This window comes from Sapajus apella, unplaced genomic scaffold (assembly GCF_009761245.1).
Source record: "Sapajus apella isolate SASKATOON/1434 unplaced genomic scaffold, GSC_monkey_1.0 scaffold2, whole genome shotgun sequence".
Classification (NCBI taxonomy): domain Eukaryota; kingdom Metazoa; phylum Chordata; class Mammalia; order Primates; family Cebidae; genus Sapajus; species Sapajus apella.
In genome coordinates, this window is record NW_022436942.1 from 64622940 (window position 1) to 64646448 (window position 23509).

General features: G+C 40.4%; 1 protein-coding gene across 3 annotated transcripts in view; it reads left to right on the plus strand.

Annotated features, from left to right (window-relative positions):
- POLR3B (RNA polymerase III subunit B) overlaps positions 1–23509 on the plus strand; it is a 145330-nt gene that overhangs the window by 93965 nt on the left and 27856 nt on the right. For all 3 annotated transcript variants that reach the window (XM_032285721.1, XM_032285728.1, XM_032285735.1), the window contains 4 exons: positions 9289–9498; positions 11872–12030; positions 13963–14080; positions 16951–17093. In XM_032285721.1, the coding sequence (XP_032141612.1) occupies positions 9289–9498; positions 11872–12030; positions 13963–14080; positions 16951–17093 (630 nt within the window). The remainder of the gene's footprint in view (positions 1–9288; positions 9499–11871; positions 12031–13962; positions 14081–16950; positions 17094–23509) is intronic.

Consider the following 23509-nt stretch of genomic DNA (forward strand, 5'->3'; position numbering starts at 1 on the left):
GGTTTTTTTTTTTTTTTTTTTTTTTTTTTTTTTTAGTTTTATTATCTTTATTTTTTTTTTCCCCATTTATTTATTTTATTGCATTTTAGGTTTTGGGGTACATGTGAAGAACATGCAAAATTGTTGCATAGGAACACACGTGGCAGTGTGATTCGCTGTCTTCCTCCCCATCACCTACATCTGGCATTTCTCCCCTTGCTATCTCTCCCCAGCTTCCCACCCCCCACCATCCCTCCCCTATTTCCCCCCAACTGACCCCAGTGTGTAGTGCTCCCCTCCCTGTGTCCATGTGTTCTCATTGTTCAACACCCGCCTATGAGTGAGAACATGCGGTGTTTGATCTTCTGCTCTTCTGTCAGTTTGCTGAGAATGATGGTTTCCAGGTTCATCCATGTCCCTACAAAGGACCCAAACTCATCGTTTTTGATGGCTGCATAATATTCCATGGTGTATATGTGCCACATTTTCCCTATCCAGTCTATCGTCGAAGGGCATTTGGGTTGGTTCCAGGTCTTTGCTATTGTAAACAGTGCTGCAATGAACATTCGTGTACACGTGTCCTTATAGTAGAACGATTTGTAATCCTTTGGATATATACCCAGTAATGGGATTGCTGGGTCAAATGGAATTTCTATTTCTAGGTCCTTGAGGAATCGCCACACTGTCTTCCACAATGGTTGAACTAATTTACACTCCCACCAACAGTGCAAAAGTGTTCCTATTTCTCCACATCCTCTCCAGCATCTGTTGTCTCCAGATTTTTTAATGATCGCCATTCTAACCGGCGTGAGATGGTATCTCAATGTAGTTTTGATTTGCATTTCTCTGATGACCAGTGATGATGAGCATTTTTTCATATGTTTGTTGGCCTCACGTATGTCTTCTTTTGAGAAGTGTCTGTTCATATCCTTTGCCCACTTTTGAATGGGCTTGTTAGTTTTTTTCTTGTAAATCTGCTTTAGTTCTTTGTAAATTTTGGATATCAGCCCTTTGTCAGATGGGTAAACTGCAAAAATTTTTTCCCAATCTGTTGGTTGCCGATTCACTCTAATGATTGTTTCTTTTGCTGTGCAGAAGCTGTGGAGTTTGATTAGGTCCCATTTGTCTATTTTGGCTTTTGTTGTCAATGCGTTTGGCGTTTTGGTCATGAAGTCCTTGCCTACACCTACGTCCTGAATGGTTTTGCCTAGATTTTCTTCTAGGGTTTTTATGGTGTTAGGTCTTATGTTTAAGTCTTTAATCCATCTGGAGTTAATTTTAGTGTAAGGTGTCAGGAAGTGGTCCAGTTTCTGCTTTCTGCACATGGCTAGCCAGCTTTCCCAACACCATTTATTGAACAGGGAATCCTTTCCCCATTGCTTGTTTTTGTTTGGTTTGTCAAAGATCAGATGGTTGTAGAAAGGTTGTGTTGCCTCCGAGACCTCTGTTCTGTTCCATTGGTCTATATCTCTGTTTTGGTACCAGTACCATGCTGTTTTGATTACCGTAGCCTTGTAGTATAGTTTGAAGTCTGGTATTGTGATGCCCCCTGCTTTGTTCTTTTTGCTTAGAATTGACTTGGCTATGCGGGCTCTCTTTTGGTTCCATATGAAGTTTAAGGTGGTTTTTTCCAGTTCTGCAAAGAAGGTCATTGGTAGCTTGATGGGGATAGCATTGAATCTGTAAATTACTTTGGGCAGTATGGCCATTTTCACGATATTGATTCTTCCTAACCATGAACATGGGATGTTTCTCCATCTGTTTGTGTCCTCTCTTATTTCGTTGAGCAGTGGCTTGTAGTTCTCCTTGAAGAGGTCCTTTACATTCCTTGTTAGTTGTATTCCTAGGTATTTTATTCTCTTTGTGGCAATTGTGAATGGAAGTTTGTTCTTGATTTGGCTCTCTTTAAGTCTGTTACTGGTGTATAGGAATGCATGTGATTTTTGCACATTGATTTTGTATCCTGAGACTTTGCTGAACTTGCTTATCAGTTTCAGGAGGTTTGGGGCTGAGACGATGGGGTCTTCTAGATATACAATCATGTCTTCTGCAAATAGAGACAATTTGACTTCCTCCTTTCCTATTTGAATGCCCTTTATTTCTTTTTCTTGCCTGATTGCTCTGGCTAGAACTTCTAATACTATATTGAATAGCAGTGGTGAGAGCGGGCATCCTTGTCTGGTGCCACATTTCAAGGGGAATGCTTCCAGTTTTTGCCCATTCAGTATGATATTGGCTGTTGGTTTGTCATAAATAGCTTTTATTATTTTGAGATACGTTCCATCGATACCTAGCTTATTGAGTGTTTTTAGCATAAAGGGCTGTTGAATTTTGTCAAAGGCCTTCTCTGCATCAATTGAGATAATCATGTGGTTTTTGTCTTTAGTTCTGTTTATGTGGTGAATTACGTTTATAGACTTGCGTATGTTGAACCAGCCTTGCATCCCCGGGATGAAGCCTACTTGATCATGGTGGATAAGCTTTTTGATGTGCTGTTGCAATCAGCTTGTCAGTATTTTATTGAAGATTTTTGCATCTATGTTCATCATGGATATTGGCCTGAAGTTTTCTTTTCTTGTTGAGTCTCTGCCGGGTTTTGGAATCAGGATGATGTTGGTCTCATAAAATGATTTGGGAAGAATTCCCTCTTTTTGTATTGTTTGGAATAGTTTCAGAAGAAATGGTACCAGCTCCTCTTTGTATGTCTGGTAGAATTCAGCTGTGAACCCATCTGGACCTGGGCTTTTTTTGGGTGGTAAGCTCTTAATTGCTGCCTCAACTTCAGACCTTGTTATGGGTCTGTTCAGGGTTTCGGCTTCTTCCTGGTTTAGGCTTGGCAGGAGGCAAGTGTCCAGGAATTTATCCATTTCTTCCAGGTTTATTAGTTTGTGTGCATAGAGTTGTTTGTAATAATCTCTGATGATGGTTTGAATTTCTGTGGAATCTGTGGTGATATCCCCTTTATCGTTTTTTATTGCATCTATTTGGTTATTCTCTCTTTTCTTTTTTATTAATCTGGCTAGTGGTCTATTTTGTTGATCTTTTCAAAAAACCAGCTCCTGGATTTATGGATTTTTTGAAGGGTTTTTTGTGTCTCTATCTCCTTCAGTTCTGCTCTGATCTTAGCTATTTCTTGTCTTCTGCTAGACTTTGAGTTTTTTTGATCTTGCTCCTCTAGCTCTTTCAGTTTTGACGATAGGGTGTCAATTTTTGATCTCTCCATGCTTCTCATGTGGGCACTTATTGCTATATATTTTCCTCTAGAGACTGCTTTAAATGTGTCCCAGAGATTCTGGTATGTTGTGTCTTCATTCTCGTTGGTTTCGAAGAACATCTTTATTTCTGCCTTCATTTCATTGTTTATCCAGTCAACATTCAAGAGCAAGTTGTTCAGTTTCCATGAAGCTGTGCGGTTCTGAGTTAGTTTTTGAATTCTGGGTTCTAACTTGATTGCACTGTGGTCTGAGAGACTGTTTGTTACGATTTCCGTTCTTTTGCATTTGCTGAGGAGTGATTTACTCCCAATTATGTGGTCAATTTTAGAGTAGGTGTGATGTGGTGCTGAGAAGAATGTATATTCTGTGGCTTTGGGGTGGAGAGTTCTGTAAATGTCTATTAGGTTTGCTTGGTCCAGGTCTGAGTTCAAGTCCTGGATATCCTTGTTAATTTTCTGTCTGGTTGATCTGTCTAATGTTGACAATGGGGTGTTAAAGTCTCCCACTATTATTGTGTGGGAGTCTAAGTCTCTTTGTAAGTCATTAAGAACTTGCCTTATGTATCTGGGTGCTCCTGTATTGGGTGCATATATGTTTAGGATCGTTAGCTCTTCTTGTTGCATTGATCCTTTTACCATTATGTAATGTCCCTCTTTGTCTCTTATGATCTTTGTTGCTTTAAAGTCTAATTTATCAGAGATGAGAATTGCAACTCCTGCTTTTTTTTGCTCTCCATTTGCTTGGTAAATCTTCCTCCATCCCTTTATTTTGAGCCCTTGTGTATCCTTGCCTGTGAGATGGCTTTTCTGGATACAGCACACCGATGGGTATTGTCTTTTTATCCAATTTGCCAGTCTGTGTCTTTTGATTGGGGCATTTAGTCCATTTACATTTAGGGTTAATATTGTTATGTGTGAATTTGATACTGCCATTTTGGTGCTAGCTGGCTGTTTTGCCCTTTAGTTGAGCTGGTACTTGTTGTTCCTTTATAAGTGTAGAGCCTCTTTCAGGAGCTCTTGTAGAGCTGGCCTGGTGGTGACGAAATCTCTTAGTACTTGCATGTTCCCAAAGGATTTTATTTTTCCTTCACTTATGAAGCTTAGTTTGGCTGGATAGGAGATTCTGGGTTGAAAGTTCTTTTCTTTAAGGATGTTGAATATTGGCCCCCATTCTCTTCTGGCTTGTAGGGTTTCTGCTGAGAGATCTGCTGTGAGTCTGATGGGCTTCCCTTTATGGGTAACCCGACCTTTCTCTCTGGCTGCCCTTAGTATTTTCTCCTTCATTTCGACCCTGGTGAATCTGACGATTATGTGCCTTGGGGTTGCTCTTCTTGACGAATATCTTTGTGGTGTTCTCTGTATTTCCTGGACTTGAATGTTTGCCTGCCTTGCTAGGTTGGGGAAGTTTTCCTGGATAATATCCTGAAGAGTATTTTCCAGTTTGGATTCATTCTCTTCGTCGCATTCGGGTACGCCTATCAAACGTAGATTAGGTCTTTTCACATAGTCCCACATTTCTTGGAGACTTTGTTCATTCCTTTTTACCCTTTTTTCTCCAGTCTTGCCTTCCCGTTTTATTTCATTGAGTTGATCTTCGACCTCTGATATCCTTTCTTCTGCTTGGTCCATTCGGCTGTTGATACTTGTGCATGCTTCACGAAGTTCTCGTGTTGCAGTTTTCAGCTCCATCAATTCACTTATATTCCTTTCTATTTTGTCCATTCTTGTTAGCATTTCGTCAAATCTTTTTTCAAGGTTCTTAGTTTCTTGGCATTTGGTTAGAACATGTTGTTTAAGTTCACAGAAGTTTCTTATTACCCACCTTCTGAATTCTGATTCTGTCATTTCATCACACTCGTTCTCCATCCAACCTTGTTCCCTTGCTGGCGAGGAGTTGTGATCCCTTTTAGGAGGAGAGGTGTTCTGGTTTCGGGTGTTTTCATCCTTTTTGCGCCGGTTTCTTCCCATCCTTAAGGATTTATCCACCTGTCGACTTTGTAGTTGCTGGCTTTCAGATTGGGTCTCAAATCTTTCAGATTGACGTTCTGTTTGTTGATGATGAGGTTATTTCTGTTTCTTGGTTTTCCTTCTGACAGTCTGGCCCCTCTGCTGTAGGTCTGCTGAGGTTCACTCCAGGCCCTGCTTGCCTGGGGTTCACCTGCAGCAGCTGTTGAACAGCAAGGGTTGTTACCAGTTTTCTTCTTCTGCTATCTTTGTCCCAGAAGGATACCCGCCTAGTGTCAATCTGATCTCTCCTCTATGAGGTGTCTTTTTGGATATATAGGGGTCAGGGAGCTGCTTGAGGAGACGGTCTTTTCTTTATAGGAGCTCAAATGGTGAGTTGTGAGCTCTGTTGTTGTTCATTCAGAGCTGCTGGGCAGGTACTTTTAGGTCTGCTGCAGCAGAAGTCATAAACTGCTTTTTGTTCCCTGGTGCTCTGTCCCAGGGATTTAGGGCTTTATTTATGAGTTTCCGTTATGCTGCCGCCTTCTTTTTTTTTTTTTTCTTCTTTTTTCCTTCAGACCTGCGCAGCCCAGCAAAGAGGCAGCCTAGTCACTGTTGGCCTATAGCAGCTTTGCTGAGCTGCTGTGGGCTCCGCCCCGCTGCCGAGTGAGCTTCCCTGTAGTGCTGTTTATATGGGTGTAGTTAGAACTGCTTTGGCGATGGTGGCCCGCCTCTGTTGGGGCGGAGTCTCTGCTGTGGCGGGTTGCCTTGGCAACGGCGGGCTGCCTCAGCAATGGCGGGTTGCCTTGGCAACGGCGGGCTCCCTGGTAATGGCGGACGCCCCTCCCCCACAGGGCTGGACCGTCCCAGGTTCAGCTGCGCTGGCTGTGAAACTCTCAATCCAGAGTTTCTGGTTGCTGTTCTTTTGTGGGGGTGGGGCCAGCCGAGCCTGATCGCCTGGCTCCCTGCCTCAGAGCCTTTTTTTTAAGTTGGTGTTCCAGTCGCCTGTTGAAGAGGCGCCGGGGTCTATTTGTTTTCCCCTGCGGCCACTCACTGGGACGGCTTAAACAGAGGCACTGAGGTTTGTGGCGCTTTTTTTTTTTTTTCTTTTTTGGCCCTGGAATCTACTGTCTTGGTTCTCTGCTCAGTCCCCTTTTTGAACCAGTGTATGGGCGACTTCCCGTGGCTCCAATCGCCAGCCTAAAGGGCACCCGGACCGGTGTATTTTGTACGGAGAACCGCGGCTCCGGGGCGCCGACAAAGCAGCCGCGCGGGGCAAAGCAGCGGCGCTGGCCGGCACAGCAGCGCTGGCCACAACAGCCGCGCTGGCGAGCGTGGAGCACCTCTGCCCGGGAATTTCCTAGTCTGTGGGCAATAAAAACGCGGCGTCCACTCACCCTCTGCGCTTTCACTGGGAGCAGCAATCCTGAGCTGTTCCTAAACGGCCATCTTGGATCTCCCCCGAAAATACGGCTTTTTAAGAAAGATTATGTCTTAGTAAAGGAAATCATTGGAGACCATAGTTGCAGCAAAATAGGATAATAGAAGTAGAATATGGCTTATAGATATTCTCCTTGTGTTATTTTATATGTGTGTGTATACATGTAATGCCCTTTTTAAGGAAGCTGAAAATAGTAATGGGGAATCAGAGTTTGAGCAGGTGCTTAACACAGGCAAGCCTTATCATTTGCTTGCCTATTGCTTATTGGCAAATTAGCTAGTCAGTCATTAATTAATTTTTATAAAAATATGGGAATCTGATGGCATTTTGAAGTTTTATGATATAGAAATCATAGTTTACAAATCCTATTTTAACATTTTAATTTACACACCCATAGTCGGTGCTGCTAAAAATGCATGTGCATGTGTACTCACAATTTCTTCAAAAAGCCTTGAGAGAAAACTTTTTGATGTCATAAGCACCATACATTTGCTTAACTATTTTGTTGTTCATCCCTTCAGTGGTCAGTTGTAATGCCTGAGAATTATGTTCTAGGCCTGGTAGCACAATTTATAGCAGGATCCAGTCTTTTTCACCATTGTTTAGAGGTGCAGCCATTTATGCTTCCCTGCTGCATAATAATGCATGTCTCAGGTTTCAGGAGACATGTTTGGCAGCCTGGTGGGACATTGCCTGAACGCTTGTCTCCAGCTGAGTAAAGTATACAATTGGAGCTGGAATCTCAACATAAATTTTAAATGATTTCATATAAAAGGACAAACTTATTGTCGGTGAACTTTACCATAATCTCAGCAGTAGTAATCTTATTTCTAAAACAGTAAGTGATCTATTGCCAGGTATCCTGCCCAGTTTATTAGTTGCCACTAAAATAGCATAATTAATTGGCACTTTATAGTGCAAACTCGATAAAAAGTTCATGAGGTTCAGTTTGACTTGTTTTTCAGCTGAATCTTGTTAAGTTTTTAGAGATTTAAGCATAGACATACTGTCATAAAACGTGTAATGGGATTCTTCAGTTTAATTCACATGACATTTATTGAGCATCTGTAATAAGCCTGGCACAGTACTAGGTATTCCCTACATATTTATTATTTCTTTCAGTAGTAATTGTCAAGGAGTACTGTATCATTTTTGCTGTTTTAATGGTTTCTTTTCTTTTCTTTTTTTTTTTTTTTTTTTTTGAGACAGGGTCTTGCTCTGTTGCCCAGGCTGGAGTGTAGTGGTGTGACATTAGCTCATGGCAACCTCCACTTCCTGGGCTCAAGCGATTCTCATGCCTCAGCCACCCAAGTAGCTGGAACTATAGGTGCACACCACCATGCCCAGTTAATTTTTGCATTTTTAGTAGAGATGGTTTTGTCAGTTGCCCAGTCTGGTCTCAAACTCCTGAGCTCAAGCGATCCGCCCACATCGCTCTCCCAAAGTGTTGGGATTATAGGCATGAGCCACCATGCCCAGCCTGAATACCTTGTTTTCATCCCCAAAATGAGATCATCATTGATTTAATGACATAAGTATGGAGAAAAAGTTCAAAGAAATAAATAATTGAGTTTTAGTGTCTGCACACCTAGGGTGTAAGTCTGTGAAATGGCACGTAGGTAGTTTGGAGTGTGTGTGTGTGGTGTGGTGTGTGTGTGTTGTGTATGTGTCACTGTGGAAGCATGTGCAAGAGAGAGAGACTTAAAGCTACCTTCTTTTTTCTGACATTAACATCTGTTCTTGGCCATTTACAGGGGGAAAAAAGAGATACCTAGAAGTTAAAGAGGCTCAGTAGCCCACACTCAAGCTCAACAGCAGAGCAAGCCTGAGTTTTCCAACTTTAAGGTCTCTGTGTAGCATCAGTTCTATGTCCCCAAGCCCAGGAGACTGAAGGACTTTTCTTCAGGCAGGTCCATGAACCCCAGCATGTTTATAAGGGGAAATGAGAGAAAGGGTTAACATTGTGATTTCATGTTCAGTTGGCAGTGACCCAATAACACCTTTCCAAGGGACAATCAGGTGGAAAGACTGATTGCTAAGGAGGGAAGAGCCCACCCCTGATTGGACTGTACCCTAGATTTTTTAAGGAAGGGACCATGCCTTTTCCCATTTTATCTCGAGTGTTTGGCACAGAGTAGATGTTTATTAACTGCTTAATAAGTGAATCATCAAATAAATGAATCAATCCTACTCTTCCTTGCTCTCACCTGAATTCCTCTTTTTTCATTCTTTTTCTTCCCTTCTCTCCTGCTTTCTTTTTCATTCAGAACTTTTACAATTATTTCTTTTTATGAAATACACCTGTTTATCCATTGTATAAGCTTCTTGTATGTAAACATTGGGCATTGTTCTCACATTACCTGTCCCCAGCAGGCCTGGAACATTGTAGAACCAAATAAAGAATTATTGATTTACTTATGAAATTAACCAGTGGAAACTAAATCCCTCAAATGGGATAATATAAATTCAAAAAGTCTAAATTATTTAGGTTAGTATACTCTGAGTATATTTTTTCTTCTTTGTGGGACTTTATTAGTGAGAAAAGTTGCTTTTGGAAGTTGTTAGCCACCATGAGAGTATTGCTTTTGAAATGTTGAACTTGAAGATTTTTTTCATTTTAATTTGTGTTGTTAATGTATTTATATTCATTACTACCTTATTATTTCACATAATAGAATGTTGTATTTTGTTTTCTCCAATATCAATGCAGGTACTATAGGATACAACCAGCGAAACCGAATTGATACTCTCATGTATCTACTAGCATATCCACAAAAACCCATGGTTAAGACAAAAACCATTGAATTGATAGAATTTGAGAAACTGCCAGCTGGACAGAATGCAACAGTTGCTGTGATGAGTTATAGTGGCTATGATATTGAAGATGCTCTTGTTTTAAACAAGGCCTCTTTAGACAGAGGTAAGTGAATTTTCAAAACTTAATGCCAAAGTTGCTTTTTGCAGAATTAGATATAGGGATGATTAATGTAAAAATCACTTGGTGTCAAAATGTATTTAATGTCAGTTTCAAGTTATTTGAATTTTATTATATACAAACAGGAAGGTGGTTGAGTTTTGATGTTGACTTTCTTGTCATTTCTGAAATGTACTGCTACAGAATATTTTTCTTCTTTGTTATTTTATTGGTTACGTGAGACAGTTCTTCAAAGAGAAAAAAATGTAAGAATGTGTGTATTTTCTAGGAGGAATTAGAATATATGAGAAACGTGTTTTCACTATATCTAGTATATTATTAACAAACCAGTTCAAGAGGTCAGTAGCAATTTTTGGATGTAAAAGGCTATTTCTTATTTGTATAACCTTATAATCTGGTACCTTTTTTGGCCAAGTGACGAAAGTTAAAAATACACAACCACAAATGCTGGCGTGGAGTTTTTCCACTTTTCTTTCTGTTTTTGACAGTTACTTTCGCAAGTCACCACTTCCTGGTTTGTTAGCCATCACCTGATCTGAAGTCTGACTTCTCTATTCATAATCTCGATTTCTCTTTTTCCTTTCTGGCATACCCACTATGCCTTCCTCTTCCCTCTTTGTAGTTGCTAGGCAGCCATAATAGTACTCTTAGACATGTGCTTTTGGCATTAATGTTGGCCACACTTAATTTATGCCTCTTTTTTTCCTCCAAATGACAACAGCCATGCTTTAAAACTAGATGTTTTCCTTTCTGATTAACTGGTAACGTTTATGTGGAAATCTGAAGACTTTGTGATGTCTGTCAGAAACCCTGCAACCCAATTTAATGATCTGAGTTTACTGTCCCTAGCTTTTAATCTATCACCTGTAAATAAAATGTCTATTTACACTTTGAACAAAACACTTCTTGATTTTATGCAGTTAAGATTCACATTGCACTCCAGCATGTTGCAGTTAATGGCTACTGTATAAAAATTCAAGATCATGTAATGTTTCCAAACCAGCTGGCATTCTGAGCTGAATTTATCATGGCCATACACAATTTCCTAGGAGCCATGATGATCATGGCCTTGATTAAAGACACAAATGTCTTCATCCGACATCCAGTTGTAGAAATTCATTACTTCATCTCACCATCACCTTCATATTTAAAAAATTATATTACAGCCCTGAGATTTTATTTATAAATCCACTTTTACCTGATTGATTTCTAAAGTCACATTCTTAGGTTTCTGCTTTTGGTGGAAAATTGTTAAATGAAGGATTTTCAGCCATGCATTTATTTCATCAGTAATAACTGGCATTTAATCCTGAGATATTTTCTTATTTAAGTGAACTCTGACATGGCTCAATATATCCTGAGGAGATTAGTAAGAGAATCCAGTTTAAAATAACTGCTTGGCCAAAGGGAAAAAAGAAAGAAATGCAGCCACAGACTCTTAGGAAATTATAGTGTTGAAGGAATGACAGCTGTTTTGGGTAACTCTACAACTATTGGATTTTTGTCTTTGAGGGATTTAGTGGTTGAGGTTTTTGCCTCACCCAAAGGTTTTTCTTCCATCCTTTTTGCTTATTTTTTTTTCCTTTTATTTTTCTGAACCTTTAGTAGGCAGCTTAATGTTTAGCTTGTTTGTTGATTTCACAGCTTTCCCCTCATCCACTAGATAAATGCAATCTAAAAATGTAATTAAACTCCAATCTTTAGGGCAGAGGAGAGCTATCTTTCCCATTAAAATAATTTGATTGTTTCTTTTTTCATTCTTTCTCTTCTCTGGAGAAAAATTAATATTTTTACTTGCTGGCTTAGAACTCACTCTAAATGTCAAATTTTAAAGAGGAACACTTTCTAGGGAAGGTCAGCAGAAGTTATGCACCAAAATGATGTGTATCCTGGCTCAGAAATCGGTGGACTTGTGCTGATCAACACAGTTGTCAACTCTGCCGCCAACTTGCTGGATAACCTTGGCCACTTAATTTCTCTAAACCTCACTCCTACTGCCTGTAAAAGAGATATGTTAAGCCAAGTGATTTCTTAGGCCCTTTCCAATTCTAATACTGTATGGCTCTGTCCTTGAAAGAATGACAGTGCCAGTCTTAGATTTCTCTCATCCTTCTCCAGTATGAGAAGGTGTATTCCATGCAGAAAATGGTTGTAGAGATTCCAACGTTAACAGACAATAAAGAACAAGTCCTGTACCACTTCTTCAGATGATCAGATTTTTATTTCGTTTGTACTGGTCTCCAATTTTTATCAAATACAGAGAAGTTTTAGGAGTGGATTGTTGAATAGCACAAGTCCATGTTTTCTTACAGCTTTGTATTACTGGTGGTTCTAATGCCCATTTTGGTTTTATTTTAGGCTTTGGGCGTTGCCTTGTATATAAAAATGCTAAATGTACATTGAAACGATACACCAATCAGACTTTTGATAAAGTGATGGGGCCCATGTTGGATGCTGCTACAAGGAAACCCATCTGGCGACATGAAATCTTAGATGCAGATGGTATTTGTTCTCCAGGTAAAACCCTTTTAAAGGAAAAATTTGTCATTCGATAATATTTCTGAATATTTGATAAAAAGGGCAGAAAAAAGTAACAACCTATAATACCACTATCCAAACTCAACCAATGCAGTCATTTTTAATGAACTTCCTTCCAGTCTGTTTTTCTATACACTGTGTTTTCACCTATCAGTAATCTATGTTAATTACAATTTTCTAGACATAATTTTGAATCATAGAAAAGTCACCTTAAGGAAATGTTTAGAATAATCCGTGTCCCTGCATCTGCTCTGGCATTTCTTTGTTTACGCATTTAGCTTACAGACTACTTTAGAATTTTATCCCCCTGCGAGGTGTGACTCCATTGTAATTACAAACTTGTAATGCATTTTGTTGATGAAACAAATAGCCTCTGCCCTTATGGGTCTCACAGGCTAGTGCAGGAGACTGACATTGATCAGAGGATCATGCACAAACCCAAGTTAAGGAATCATATAGGTAGCTATGAGGCCATTTTATCACAAGAGCATTTTACCTAGTTAAGAAGATCAGCATGGCCTTCCCCAAGGAAGTGAATTAGAATCTGAAGGATAGGTAAGAGTTAACTAAAGAAGAGGGTCAGAGAGTGTGTTCTAAGTAGTGAGAAATGCTTGTGCAAGGGTCCTGGAGTTTGATAGTTGAAAGATCTGAAAGAAGACCAGTGTGGCTAAAAGAAGAGAGTGCAGGGAAGCATGGTACACATGAGTTGGTGGGTGACGTGTAGGGTAGGGGCCAGACTAAGCAAGGCCTTACAACCATGTTACTATTGTCTTTATTTTATTGATTTTATTTTTGAGACAGGGTCTCAGTCTGTCACCCAAGCTGGAGTGCAGTGGCACAGTCTCTGCTCACTGCAACCCCTGCCTTCCGGACTCAGGTGATTCTCCCACTTCAACCTCCTGGATAGCTAGGACCCACAGGTGCATGCCACCATGCCTGGCTAAGTTTTTGTGTTTTTTTGTAGAGATGAGGTCTTACCATCTTGCCCAGTCTGGTCTTGAACTCCTGGGCTCAAGTTTTCCACCCACCTCGGCTTTCCAAAGTGCTGGGATTATAGGTGTGAGCCACCATGCTGAACCCATGATACTGTTTTTATTATGATCCTGAAAGCAATGATATATTCAGACATGCATTTTGAAATGATCATTCTGACTGCTGTGGAGAAAGGATTGGAAGGGCACTAAAATAGAAGGTAGATCTGGCACCAGGAGCTGTAGTGAAGGTAGAGAGAACTCAGTTGTCAGGAGGGAAATCCACATGACTTTGTCATGGTTGGCCTGTGGGTGGTGAATGCTTTATCAAGCTGTGGTTCCAAAGAGACACCGAGTGTGTGACTTCTCCCTCTCTCTGCCTTTGTTTCTTGGAGAATGTTTCTCACTCCTAACACTGGTCAGTATGGCTTGGAAAATAAGCACTATGACAGTACGACAAGTAGTTGGTCTTTGAGCTCACTATGAAGAGATACAAAGCAAAAATGGGAATAGCAGCAAAACCAAAGAAATATCTTGATTTTCTCATTGCCCAAGTTAAATTGATGGTGGCTTATTACTAGTTAAAATAACTATAAATAAAAGTAAGTGATCAAAACTTAACACCCTAAGAGATGTATAAAATTGCTATTTACTGAGATGATGTTTCTTGTGTTAATATAGTACTCTGAATTATTTTCTTAATTTTATATACACTATGGCGTGTGTGTATGTGTATGTCAGGATTTCACTCTGTTGCACAGGCTGGAGTGCAGTAGCATGATCATAGCTCGCTGCAGCCTCAATCTGGGCTCAAGCAATCCTCCTACCTCAGCCTCCTGAGTAGTTGGGACTACAGGCATGTGCATCTGTGCCTAGTTCGTAATCTTTGTATTCCACACAGATGATAACGATATGCCTAACACTTTTCTCTTTTTCTTAGGTGAGAAAGTAGAAAACAAACAAGTGCTTGTAAATAAGTCCATGCCCACAGTGACTCAAATTCCTTTGGAAGGAAGTAATGTACCACAGCAACCACAGTACAAAGATGTGCCTATAACGTATGTATTGATTGTGCCTTGATAATACATAGAAAGGTTAGAAAAAGAGAAGGAATGGGAGAAATTTGAAGTTAGGTGTTGGCGTGTTGGAGAGCTAGAAATAGCAATTTGGGGTAACATTACTTGTCATGAACGCAGCATGGCATAAAAGATAAAACTAGTCTGTGGAATCATATAGGCCCTAACCTGGGTTTGAGGAGTGGACCACATGGCAAAGACCCCCACACAAAAAAAGTGCAGTAATGACCATGATAATAATAGCTTATTGGGAATTTACACTGTACCAGTTACTGTTCTGGACATTTTATGTGTTAGCTCCATTAATCCTACTACCACCCCAGGGGCTATGTTCTCTTAGTAGCACATTGGAAAGATAAGATGGAGGCAAAGAGAAGTTAAGAAACTTACCAAGGTCACACAGCTATAAGGGTCAGAACCAGGATTTAAAGTCATGCAATCTGGCTTCAGAGCCCTTCTCTTGACCACTGTGCTAAACACAGCAAAGCACTGTGGGTGCCAGGGATTTGTCTCTGGAGTAGGAGCACCGAGGAGAAAATGGGCAGCTCTGCTTAGGGAATGGGTCCAAACTCTTCACTGACTTCTACAGATGAACAGCTATTTTACAGTTACAGAGGTGGCTATGCTGGTTGGCTCTCTTCCTGTCTTGAAGGAGGATATCTCTTTTTCTGTGCAAAGCTCGTCTCTCCTTTTGGTATCTTATTTCCGTCTACTCTTTTCAGAGACCTTTTTCTGTCATTTTCTCTTTTATCCTCCCATATTTTCAACCCGTTTCCGATGGATTCCTTTTCCACAGTCTAGAAAATGTGCTCAGATACTTTTTATCTTGAAAGGAAAGTAAAAGTTTTTCTGGTCTTCGTATCCCTTTCTAGCTGCCACTCTATTCCTCTTCCTTTCATTATGAAGCTCCTCAGAGCAGTGATTTGTCATCTCCATTTCTACTTTGTTACCTTCCACTCGCTCCCTAACCCTCTGAACTGGCCTCTCACCTACCTCCTCATTCTCCTGAAACAACTCCAGAAGTCACCAATGACATCCTATGTGTTTGTTTCATTCAAGTAATACTTTTTGAGCACTAACAGTATGCCAGGAACTATTCCAAGCGCATAGGATAGTGCCGGGAGGAAAACTGGTAGTCCCTGTCTTTGTGGGGCTCACACCTCAGTGAGGGAAGACAGGGAGTAAAGAAATAAGCAAAACCCATTTGTGGCCGGATTTGCCAAATCAGACACATCCTTCCATCGGAATCTTCTTGCAGGCTGAGACTTTGTCTCTTTATTTTCACCTTGTCCTCCCTAGTGTCTGGCATAGTGCCTGGTGCATAGTGGGTATTCAGCAAATAGTTACCACATGAATGAATGAATTTCATATGACCCTTCTATAGTGTTTGACACCACTGACCTCTCCCTTTCCTTGATGTTGTGACACCGCTTTCACCTGGCCCTCCTACCCGTCTAATCACTCACTCTTAGCCCCCACATCCTGCCTGGCCTTGTGGTGACCTCATCCTGACCAAGGTGATGCTTGCATCTCATCTGGACAAGCTCCCCAGTTCTCAGCACTTCAATCACCCTCTTTTTGCTGATGACTCCCAAATAGACATCTGCCCAGTGTCAGCTTCATATCAGCACTTGGACAGCTTTACAGTGACCCCTGGTTCCTCCTTCTGGATCCCTCTCTTGGTAAATGGCATCAGCTGCCAGCAGCCAGCCAGTCACTAGCACAACCTGACCCCTTTCCTTTACTTGCCACACACAGCAATCCTCTTAGCAGCTGTCTTCTCCTCTCCCTCCTCCCACTTCCTGCTGTGGTGTCTGTGCTGTGGCCCTCTGCTTCGCCTTGACTTGTTAACTGTCCTTCTACCTCCAGGCTGGTACCACTCAGGCTCCCTCTGCATCACTGCCAGGTTGATATTCTAAACTACTCCTCTGGTCATGTTACTCTCTTGGATAAATAGAGTGAAACTTGAATAAGTTAAGTGAAAGTATGAATGACAGTGGTGCCTGTGGGAAAGGCATCCTCAGCATGCCTTCTTGGCCTCCCCAGCATGCCTCCTTGGCCTCCCACTCCCATACTAGGCCCTGTGTTTCTAGGAAATCACCTCTTATTCTCCAAAATGTGCCATTTTAATTCAGTTAGGCCTTGTGCATTCGCTCAGACTGCTCACTCTGCCTGGTCAGGTCATAAGTCAAAGGTTACCTCTTCTGTGACAGGGCTTGACAGCCTGCCACCACTGCCATCCCCCATCCTCAGCAGAATTGACTATCTCCCTTGGGCCTCTCCTATTCTTCATACCAGATATCATTACTGCATGTACCTGTCTCCTCCTTGACTGGATTGCAAGCTCCTTTGGTGCAGTAACTGTGTCTACTTAATCGTTACATGTCCAAAGGCTACAGGATCTGATACATGGTAGATTCCTAATAAGGTTTGTTGTGTGGAAAAAAAAATTAATAATGGAAAAGCTGAGTAAGTAAAATTACTATTATCATTGAGGTTAAGAACTTGGAGTTGACTCTGAAGTCCCATTTCCACTTTGTATAAGTCGTGTGCCCTTGGACAAATTACTTAGCCTCTCTAAGCATCAGTTTTCTTCATCTATCATAAGGGAATAACAGTATGGACCATTGTGAGGATCAAATTGCACTGTGCTTTCCTCATAATAAATGTATAGGATTGTAAAAGAGAAATTATGAAATTCAAATTTAATGTTAAAAAAAAAGGGAAGTCATTTTTCAGAGCCCAAGATGAAAATGTCAAAATATGGTTGGCATGAAATGAAATATAATGTGGGTGAGAAATTCACACAGGGCAGTTTGAAAACTGTTTTAGTGGCTTTCTCTTAACACCAGTTACAAAGGAGCAACAGACTCATATATTGAAAAAGTGATGATATCCTCAAATGCCGAAGATGCTTTTCTGATCAAAATGCTGCTGAGACAGACAAGGCGTCCAGAGATTGGAGACAAATTCAGCAGTCGTCATGGGCAAAAAGGTAAATTGTATTGTTTCTCAACTTGATTATTAAGTAATATATGAAAGCATTTATTAACTACTTATATAAGATTCCCCCATTTAAAAAATTTACTATGGAAAATGATTACATGGTTATAAAAATTATTCTTGTTTTATGTCTTAGGTTAACCTGTTTATATGTTAATGGCATTTAAAAATCTGGGGTAGACTTGCTCCTCTGTGCTATTTCATTCTCCTGTAGTTGCTATGCCCAAAATTATAAATACATTCTAGATCATGTGTCTATTGAAATACATGTAGCTGTTCAAAAAATAAATAGCAGTGCTTTTTTTTCCCGCCTAAAAGGTACATCTTTAAACTACTGTATGTTCTGTTGGGTCATAGTATCATAAGATGTCAGCACTAGAAGATACCTCAGAGTTATCCACCCCCTTGTTTAACAGATGAGGAAGTTCAGACCCCGCATTTTCAGTGGCCAGTCAGGGATACGCAGCTACTTGGTTGCTGAGCTGGTGTTAGAACCTGGGTCTCCTGACCCCAGGGCGGTGCTTTGTGTGTCTCCTACATCTAATCCCATTGGCAGGCCTCGCTTCTTCCTTTGATGGCCACTGCACAGCTTTGATCTATTTGTAGTTTGGTTATTTTCAAGAAACACAGCACTGTATCACTGTTAATTAACTCATTTATCAGTAAGCTCTCTTTTAGTTACTATACATAGTGTTTAAAGTGGAAAATTTGTCCTGGGGTTTGAATTTTGGCTCTGCCTGCCAGTTAGCTTTAAGAACAACAACAGCTAACACTTTTGTGGCACTAACTGTGTGCCTGGCTGCATTCTCAGCACTTTACAGGTGCTAACTCATTTGACCCTCACACAATTCTGGGAGGTAGGTAGCATCATTATCCACATTTTATAGATGAGGAAACAGAGGCATAGAAAGATTGATAGCTTGCCCAAGGTCACACAGTTGATGGGAGAACTGGCATTTGAACCTTGGCAGCTTGGCTGCAGAGACCTACCTCTTAACTGCTAGGCCACACTGACCGTTAAGCAGTTAGCATTGTGCCTGGCACATAGTAAGTGCTCAAGAAGTGGCAGCAATGATCATTAACATTGACCATCATTCTTTTTATATATATTTAAGATGTGTCACTTCTACTTTTCTACATTGACTCTCACATTTGCTTATAAGTTACTAGTGTGATATCTTCTTATTTTTAATTGGTTTGAAGATAACTGCACATTGTGTTTCTACTGATTTTATTTGCCAAGAAACTATATCCATGTTACAGTTTGCTTGGTCAAGTATACCCAGCCTTGGTTGTCATTCTGTCAATGAAACTATGTCAGACTAAGATACTCTTTCATCAAAATCATTTTAGTTTGATGACAGAGCAAGATTATTTTAGCCTGTCAATATTTTAAAGAAATTATTGGTTCCATCTGTTAATGTGAATTTGATATCTATAATTCATATAGTTCCCTGAGATACTCTTAATGCCTTTTGAGTGTTTTTAAAAGTATCTTGAGTTTCTAACGTTTTATATAGCTTGCCAGTAAAAATCAAATTCAGTATATTGAAACTGTTTCTTCTTTTCTCTTGGCCTTGACAGTCAATTAGGGGGTAACCTTAACCTCATTTGCTAAGTCATTGTGGAGCAACCTTCACCTCATTTATAGTCACTGTCTTACTTAGCCTCTTTCCTGGACAGGAGCAAAGTTTGGTACTCTTCTTGTAAAATATTGACACTGGAAGCTTCACAAGAATGCACACCATAAAAGAATATCCCCCTTCTGAATCAGTTTATAAGCCTAAGATACCCCAAATCCTTATGTCTTTGTCCCATCAGGGTATTATGCAGAGAGTTGCAGACTAGCAGGTGTTTCAGTAGCTATGCAATGTGTTCCAATTCCACTAAACTTCTTGAAGGCAGAGACCATGTCCTTGTATTCTCTGTAAAGCCCAATAAGGCTTTTCTCATAGCAGACACTTAATAGATAGTAGATAATACGTGAACTCACAATAATACGTGAACTCACAATGAATGTGAATGAATGAGTGAATGAATTAATAAATTGTAGGTAGGGGAAGTGACAGGGGTAGATTCTCTACTGTTGATGGATTGATTTTATTCAGATTTTAATCTGTCTGCTCTGTGTGAGTACGCGTATGTGTATAGACAAAGCAGTGCTTTTTTTTTTTTGAGACAGGGTCTCACTGTCACCCAGGCTGGAGCGCAATGGCTCAATCTCAGCTCACTGCAACCTCCGCCTCCTGGGTTCAAGCTATTCTCCTGCCTCAGGAGAATGTCCCCCGAATAGCCGGAACTACAGACATATGCCACCATGCCTGGCTAATTTTTAGTATTTTTAGTACAGATGGAGTTTCACCATGTTGCCCAGGCAGGTCTCAAATTCCTAAGCTGAGGCAGTCCCTCCATCTCAGCCTCCCAAAGTGCTAGGAATGCAGATGTGAGCCACTATGCCTGGCCAAAGCAGTGCTTTTAAAAATGAAAACTACACACCTGATTAGTAAGCTTCTGAAAATACAGACATCTAGATAAAATGTCAGGATCTTGGTGCTATAGCATTTTTTTCATAATGTTAATATGATCAGTGTAACGTTCATTAACAGACATAGTTTCTAATTTGCAGCGATCTGAAACAGCAGATTTTAGAGAGCTATTCAATCTTAGGGGAGCTTTAACTTGTATGTCTCTTTACAAAACTGAAGGAGTCCTCCTGGGTTTAGCTGACCTTTCCCTTGTAGTGAGGAGTTTGTTTTGCTACTTTTTTTTTTTCCAGATGGCTTTTAATCCAAGGGTAAAAACCTTCTGATTAGCCTAGATTCCCTTGATAGTCCCTTCTCATACAGCTTCATCAGATTTATGTTTAAGATTGGGGGAAAACAAGCAAGCAAACAAAAAGTAGGTAATGTAAACTTTAACAGAGTAATGGAAAGATTCAACATGGGACTCTTAACTGGACATAATTTTTATTTCTCTTAGGTACAATTTTATTAAATAATAAATGCACATGGTTTTAAAAGGTCAAACAGAGCAAAAAGCATTTTTTTGTACACAAAAAATCAGTCCTTGTCTCCCTCCTGACCCAGCTTTGGTTAGGTATAAAATTCTAGGTTGAAAGTTGTTTTCCCTAAGAATTTTGGTGGCCTCACCACATGATCCATCTAGAGTCCATGTAAATTATAATAACACTCTTCTTCCTGATTTTTTTGTGCCCTGTTTCTCTCTCCTTACCTCCCTCCTACTTACTCCTTTCTCTGTGGAAGCTCTTACTATCTTCTTCCCTTTTTGAAATTCTGAAATTTCATAGGTCTTTTTCTCATTCCTTATGCTAGGAAATTGGACAGCCTAACATTCTGGAGGTTTAAGTTCCTTTCAGTTCTGGGGCATTTTCTTATATTTATTTAGTTAATAATTTTCTCTTCCTCATTTTCACCATACCGTTTCTGGTTTTCTTAGTGGTCAAATATTGGAACTTCCAGATTGATGCTCTAGTTTTCTTATCTTTTTGCCCTTTTCTTGTTTTTCTTTTTAGGAGATTTGATCAATGTTATTTTTCAGGTTTTTTTTTATCCTATCATATTTTAATTTCTAATTAAATGTTTGAAGTTAATTTGTATTCTTTCTCTTACAGCAAGAGGTATACTGTTTAGTTTTTTGTTTTAGTTTTAGTTTTTTTGTTTTTCTTTTTCCTTTTTAGTTTTCTTTTGTTTCTAATGTTTCTTTTTCTTTTTGTTTTTTTTTTAAGGCAGTATCTTATTCTGCTCTGTCACCCAGGCTAGAGTGCAGTGGCATGATCACAGCTCACTGCATCCTCAACCTCCTGGGCTCAAGCAATGCTTCCATCTCAGCCTCCTGAGTAGCTGGAATACAGCCACCGAGCCTGGCTAATTTTTGTTTTTCTTGGCTTTTTGTTTTTTATTTGTAGAGATTGTGTTTTGCCACATTACCCAGGCTGGTCTCGAACTCCTACGCTCAAGCAATCCACCTGCCTTAGATTCCCACCATGCGCGGATTATAGGCATGGGCCACTGTGCCTGGCTGTTTCTACCTCTTCATAGGATTTTCCTATTTGTTTTCGTGTCCGAATTTGTTGTTGTTGGAGGCTTTTCTCTAATGTCTGGTATGCCCTTGAACTCTAGAAAGCATTTGAAAGTTCTGTGTGGATAGAACTTATTGACTGGTGAATATCATTGTAGGGTGGTCAGGTCACATTCAGTTTCAGCATATTAGGATCTTTCTTAACTCCTGCCTGAAGGTTAGAGCTGGGAATGAGGGTGGGGACAGTGCTTAAGTCTGTCAGCTGATCTCCAGGAGTCAGGCAGGGGTAGGGGCTGGAGCTTACTCTTCAGAGCAGACTTTAATTCCTCTGTATCAGGCTTTCTACCAGCCCACCCTCTGCTGTGCTTTCTACCCTTGGATCTCAGGTCAAGTACTCATAAAATGGTTACTCAAGTAAGGGTTGGGGGAGAAGTCTAGTTTCCTGGCTATATGGGCTGGGGAACACAGGGAACTGACAATTTCTTATATAGACATTTATTTATACAAATATTTGTTAAGGATCTTCTGAGCGTCTGGTACTATTCTAGATGCTGGTGACAAGCAGTAAACAAAACAGACAAAAGTTCCAACCCTTGTGGGGCTTGTTTTCTTGTGGGCAAGAAGGAAAATGGTAAGTGCTGAGGGAATGGTAAGCCGTGAAATGAAAAAAGAATGAAAGCTGGGAAGGGGAATGGGAAGCATGTGAGGGGAAGGTGTGTGGTTAGTGATTTAACGTTTAGGCAGAGTGACTGGGGGACAACAACATATTGAAAAGATGGCACTGAGTAAAGTCCTGAGAGAAGTAAAGGAGTGAGCCCTCTCTGGCTGAAGAGCATTTGAGGTGAAGGCTTTGCAGCTGTAGCTCACCTAATAGCTCACCAGCAAGGAGGCCCTGTGGCTGGAGAAGAGAGAGAGGTGAGAAGGCAGTCATTGAGGCTCATGGGTCACTGTAGAAACTTTGGCTTTTACTCTGAGGGAGAGGGAAGCCACTGGAGAGCAGGTTTGAGCTGGTAAGAGAGATGATCTGACTGACGCTGGCTGCTATGTTGAAAGAAACTGCAGTGGTGCCAGTTCAAAAGCTACGTGAGAGTTGGAGGTGGGCTGGAAAAACATAATGATGAGGAAGTGACGAGAAGAGATGAGAGTCCGGACACGTTTTGAAAGTAGAGCCTCCTGGAATTGCTGATAGATTGGGTGGCTTTGACGTAGTCCTCTTGCTTTCAGCTTCACACCTCACGCTGCCTTTTGCAATACTAGTTCTTCTCGTCTCTGTCTTCTGAGCCTTCCCAGGAATCCGGTGGCTAGGTGAAAGGGTGAGGGTGGCACCAAAGGCCAAGTCAGCTCACCTCTTCTTACCTCATCTGCAGGGACTTAGGATTACTCTTCTGTTACCTTTTTGCCCTCTGTTTATCAGCTTTCTGAGTTATAGGATTATCTTATGCCCACTGATACCACCGTGCCCATTCTTTCTCCTTAAACATAGGTTTACACCTTGATTTTTTAAAACTCATGTTAGTGAAGTTTAGAGAAACTGGTGATAAACATATGTGTTTCATCTGTCATGTTTAACTAGAAATCTATGTTTATTATTTGAGAATATTCAACACAAGAATGCTTAGTGAGTATGCCTGATCTTTTTCAATACAACTTATAGAACTGAAAAATATTTTAATAAAAGATGAGAAGGATTTTTAGAGCAGTAAGCTTTTGTCTCCTGACCAGAGCCTTGCCTTTAAGACTGCTTGGGTTTTTTGTTTTGTTTTGTTTTTTCTATGTTAATCATTTCTAAGATTGAAAACTAACTTAAAAATGCTTAAAGTTCACACCCTGAGAATTATGACATAACTGCTAACAATCATCAGAGAAGTATTGTTAATCGCAGTTTGTCAGCTCTTATCTGAAAATAATTTATCTTTTTTCTGGATCATTGTTGTAACTAAGGTCTACAACTTTGATACTCTTGTTGAATGTCACCCATCTGAAGCCAGAGGCATGACAGTAGCAAAAGTCTATTTTTTGAAATTTTATAAATAAAATTCTAAAGATTTGAAGATACCAGTAGTTTTGTTAAAATAATTGTGTATGCTGTTAAATATCCAGAATACCTTGTTGGCTAAATTAGTGTATTATTCCATTCTCACACTGCTCTAAAGACATACCTCAGACTGGGTAATTTATAAAGAAAAGAGGTTTAATTGGCTCAGGACTCTACAGCCTGTGCAGGAAGCACGGCTGGGGAGGCTTCAGGAAACTTACAATCGTGGCAGAGGGCAAAGGGGAAGCAGGCACATATTACACATCCAGAGCAGAAAGAAGAGGGAAGAGGGAGGTGCTACACACTTTTAAACAACCAGATCTCATGAGAGCTCA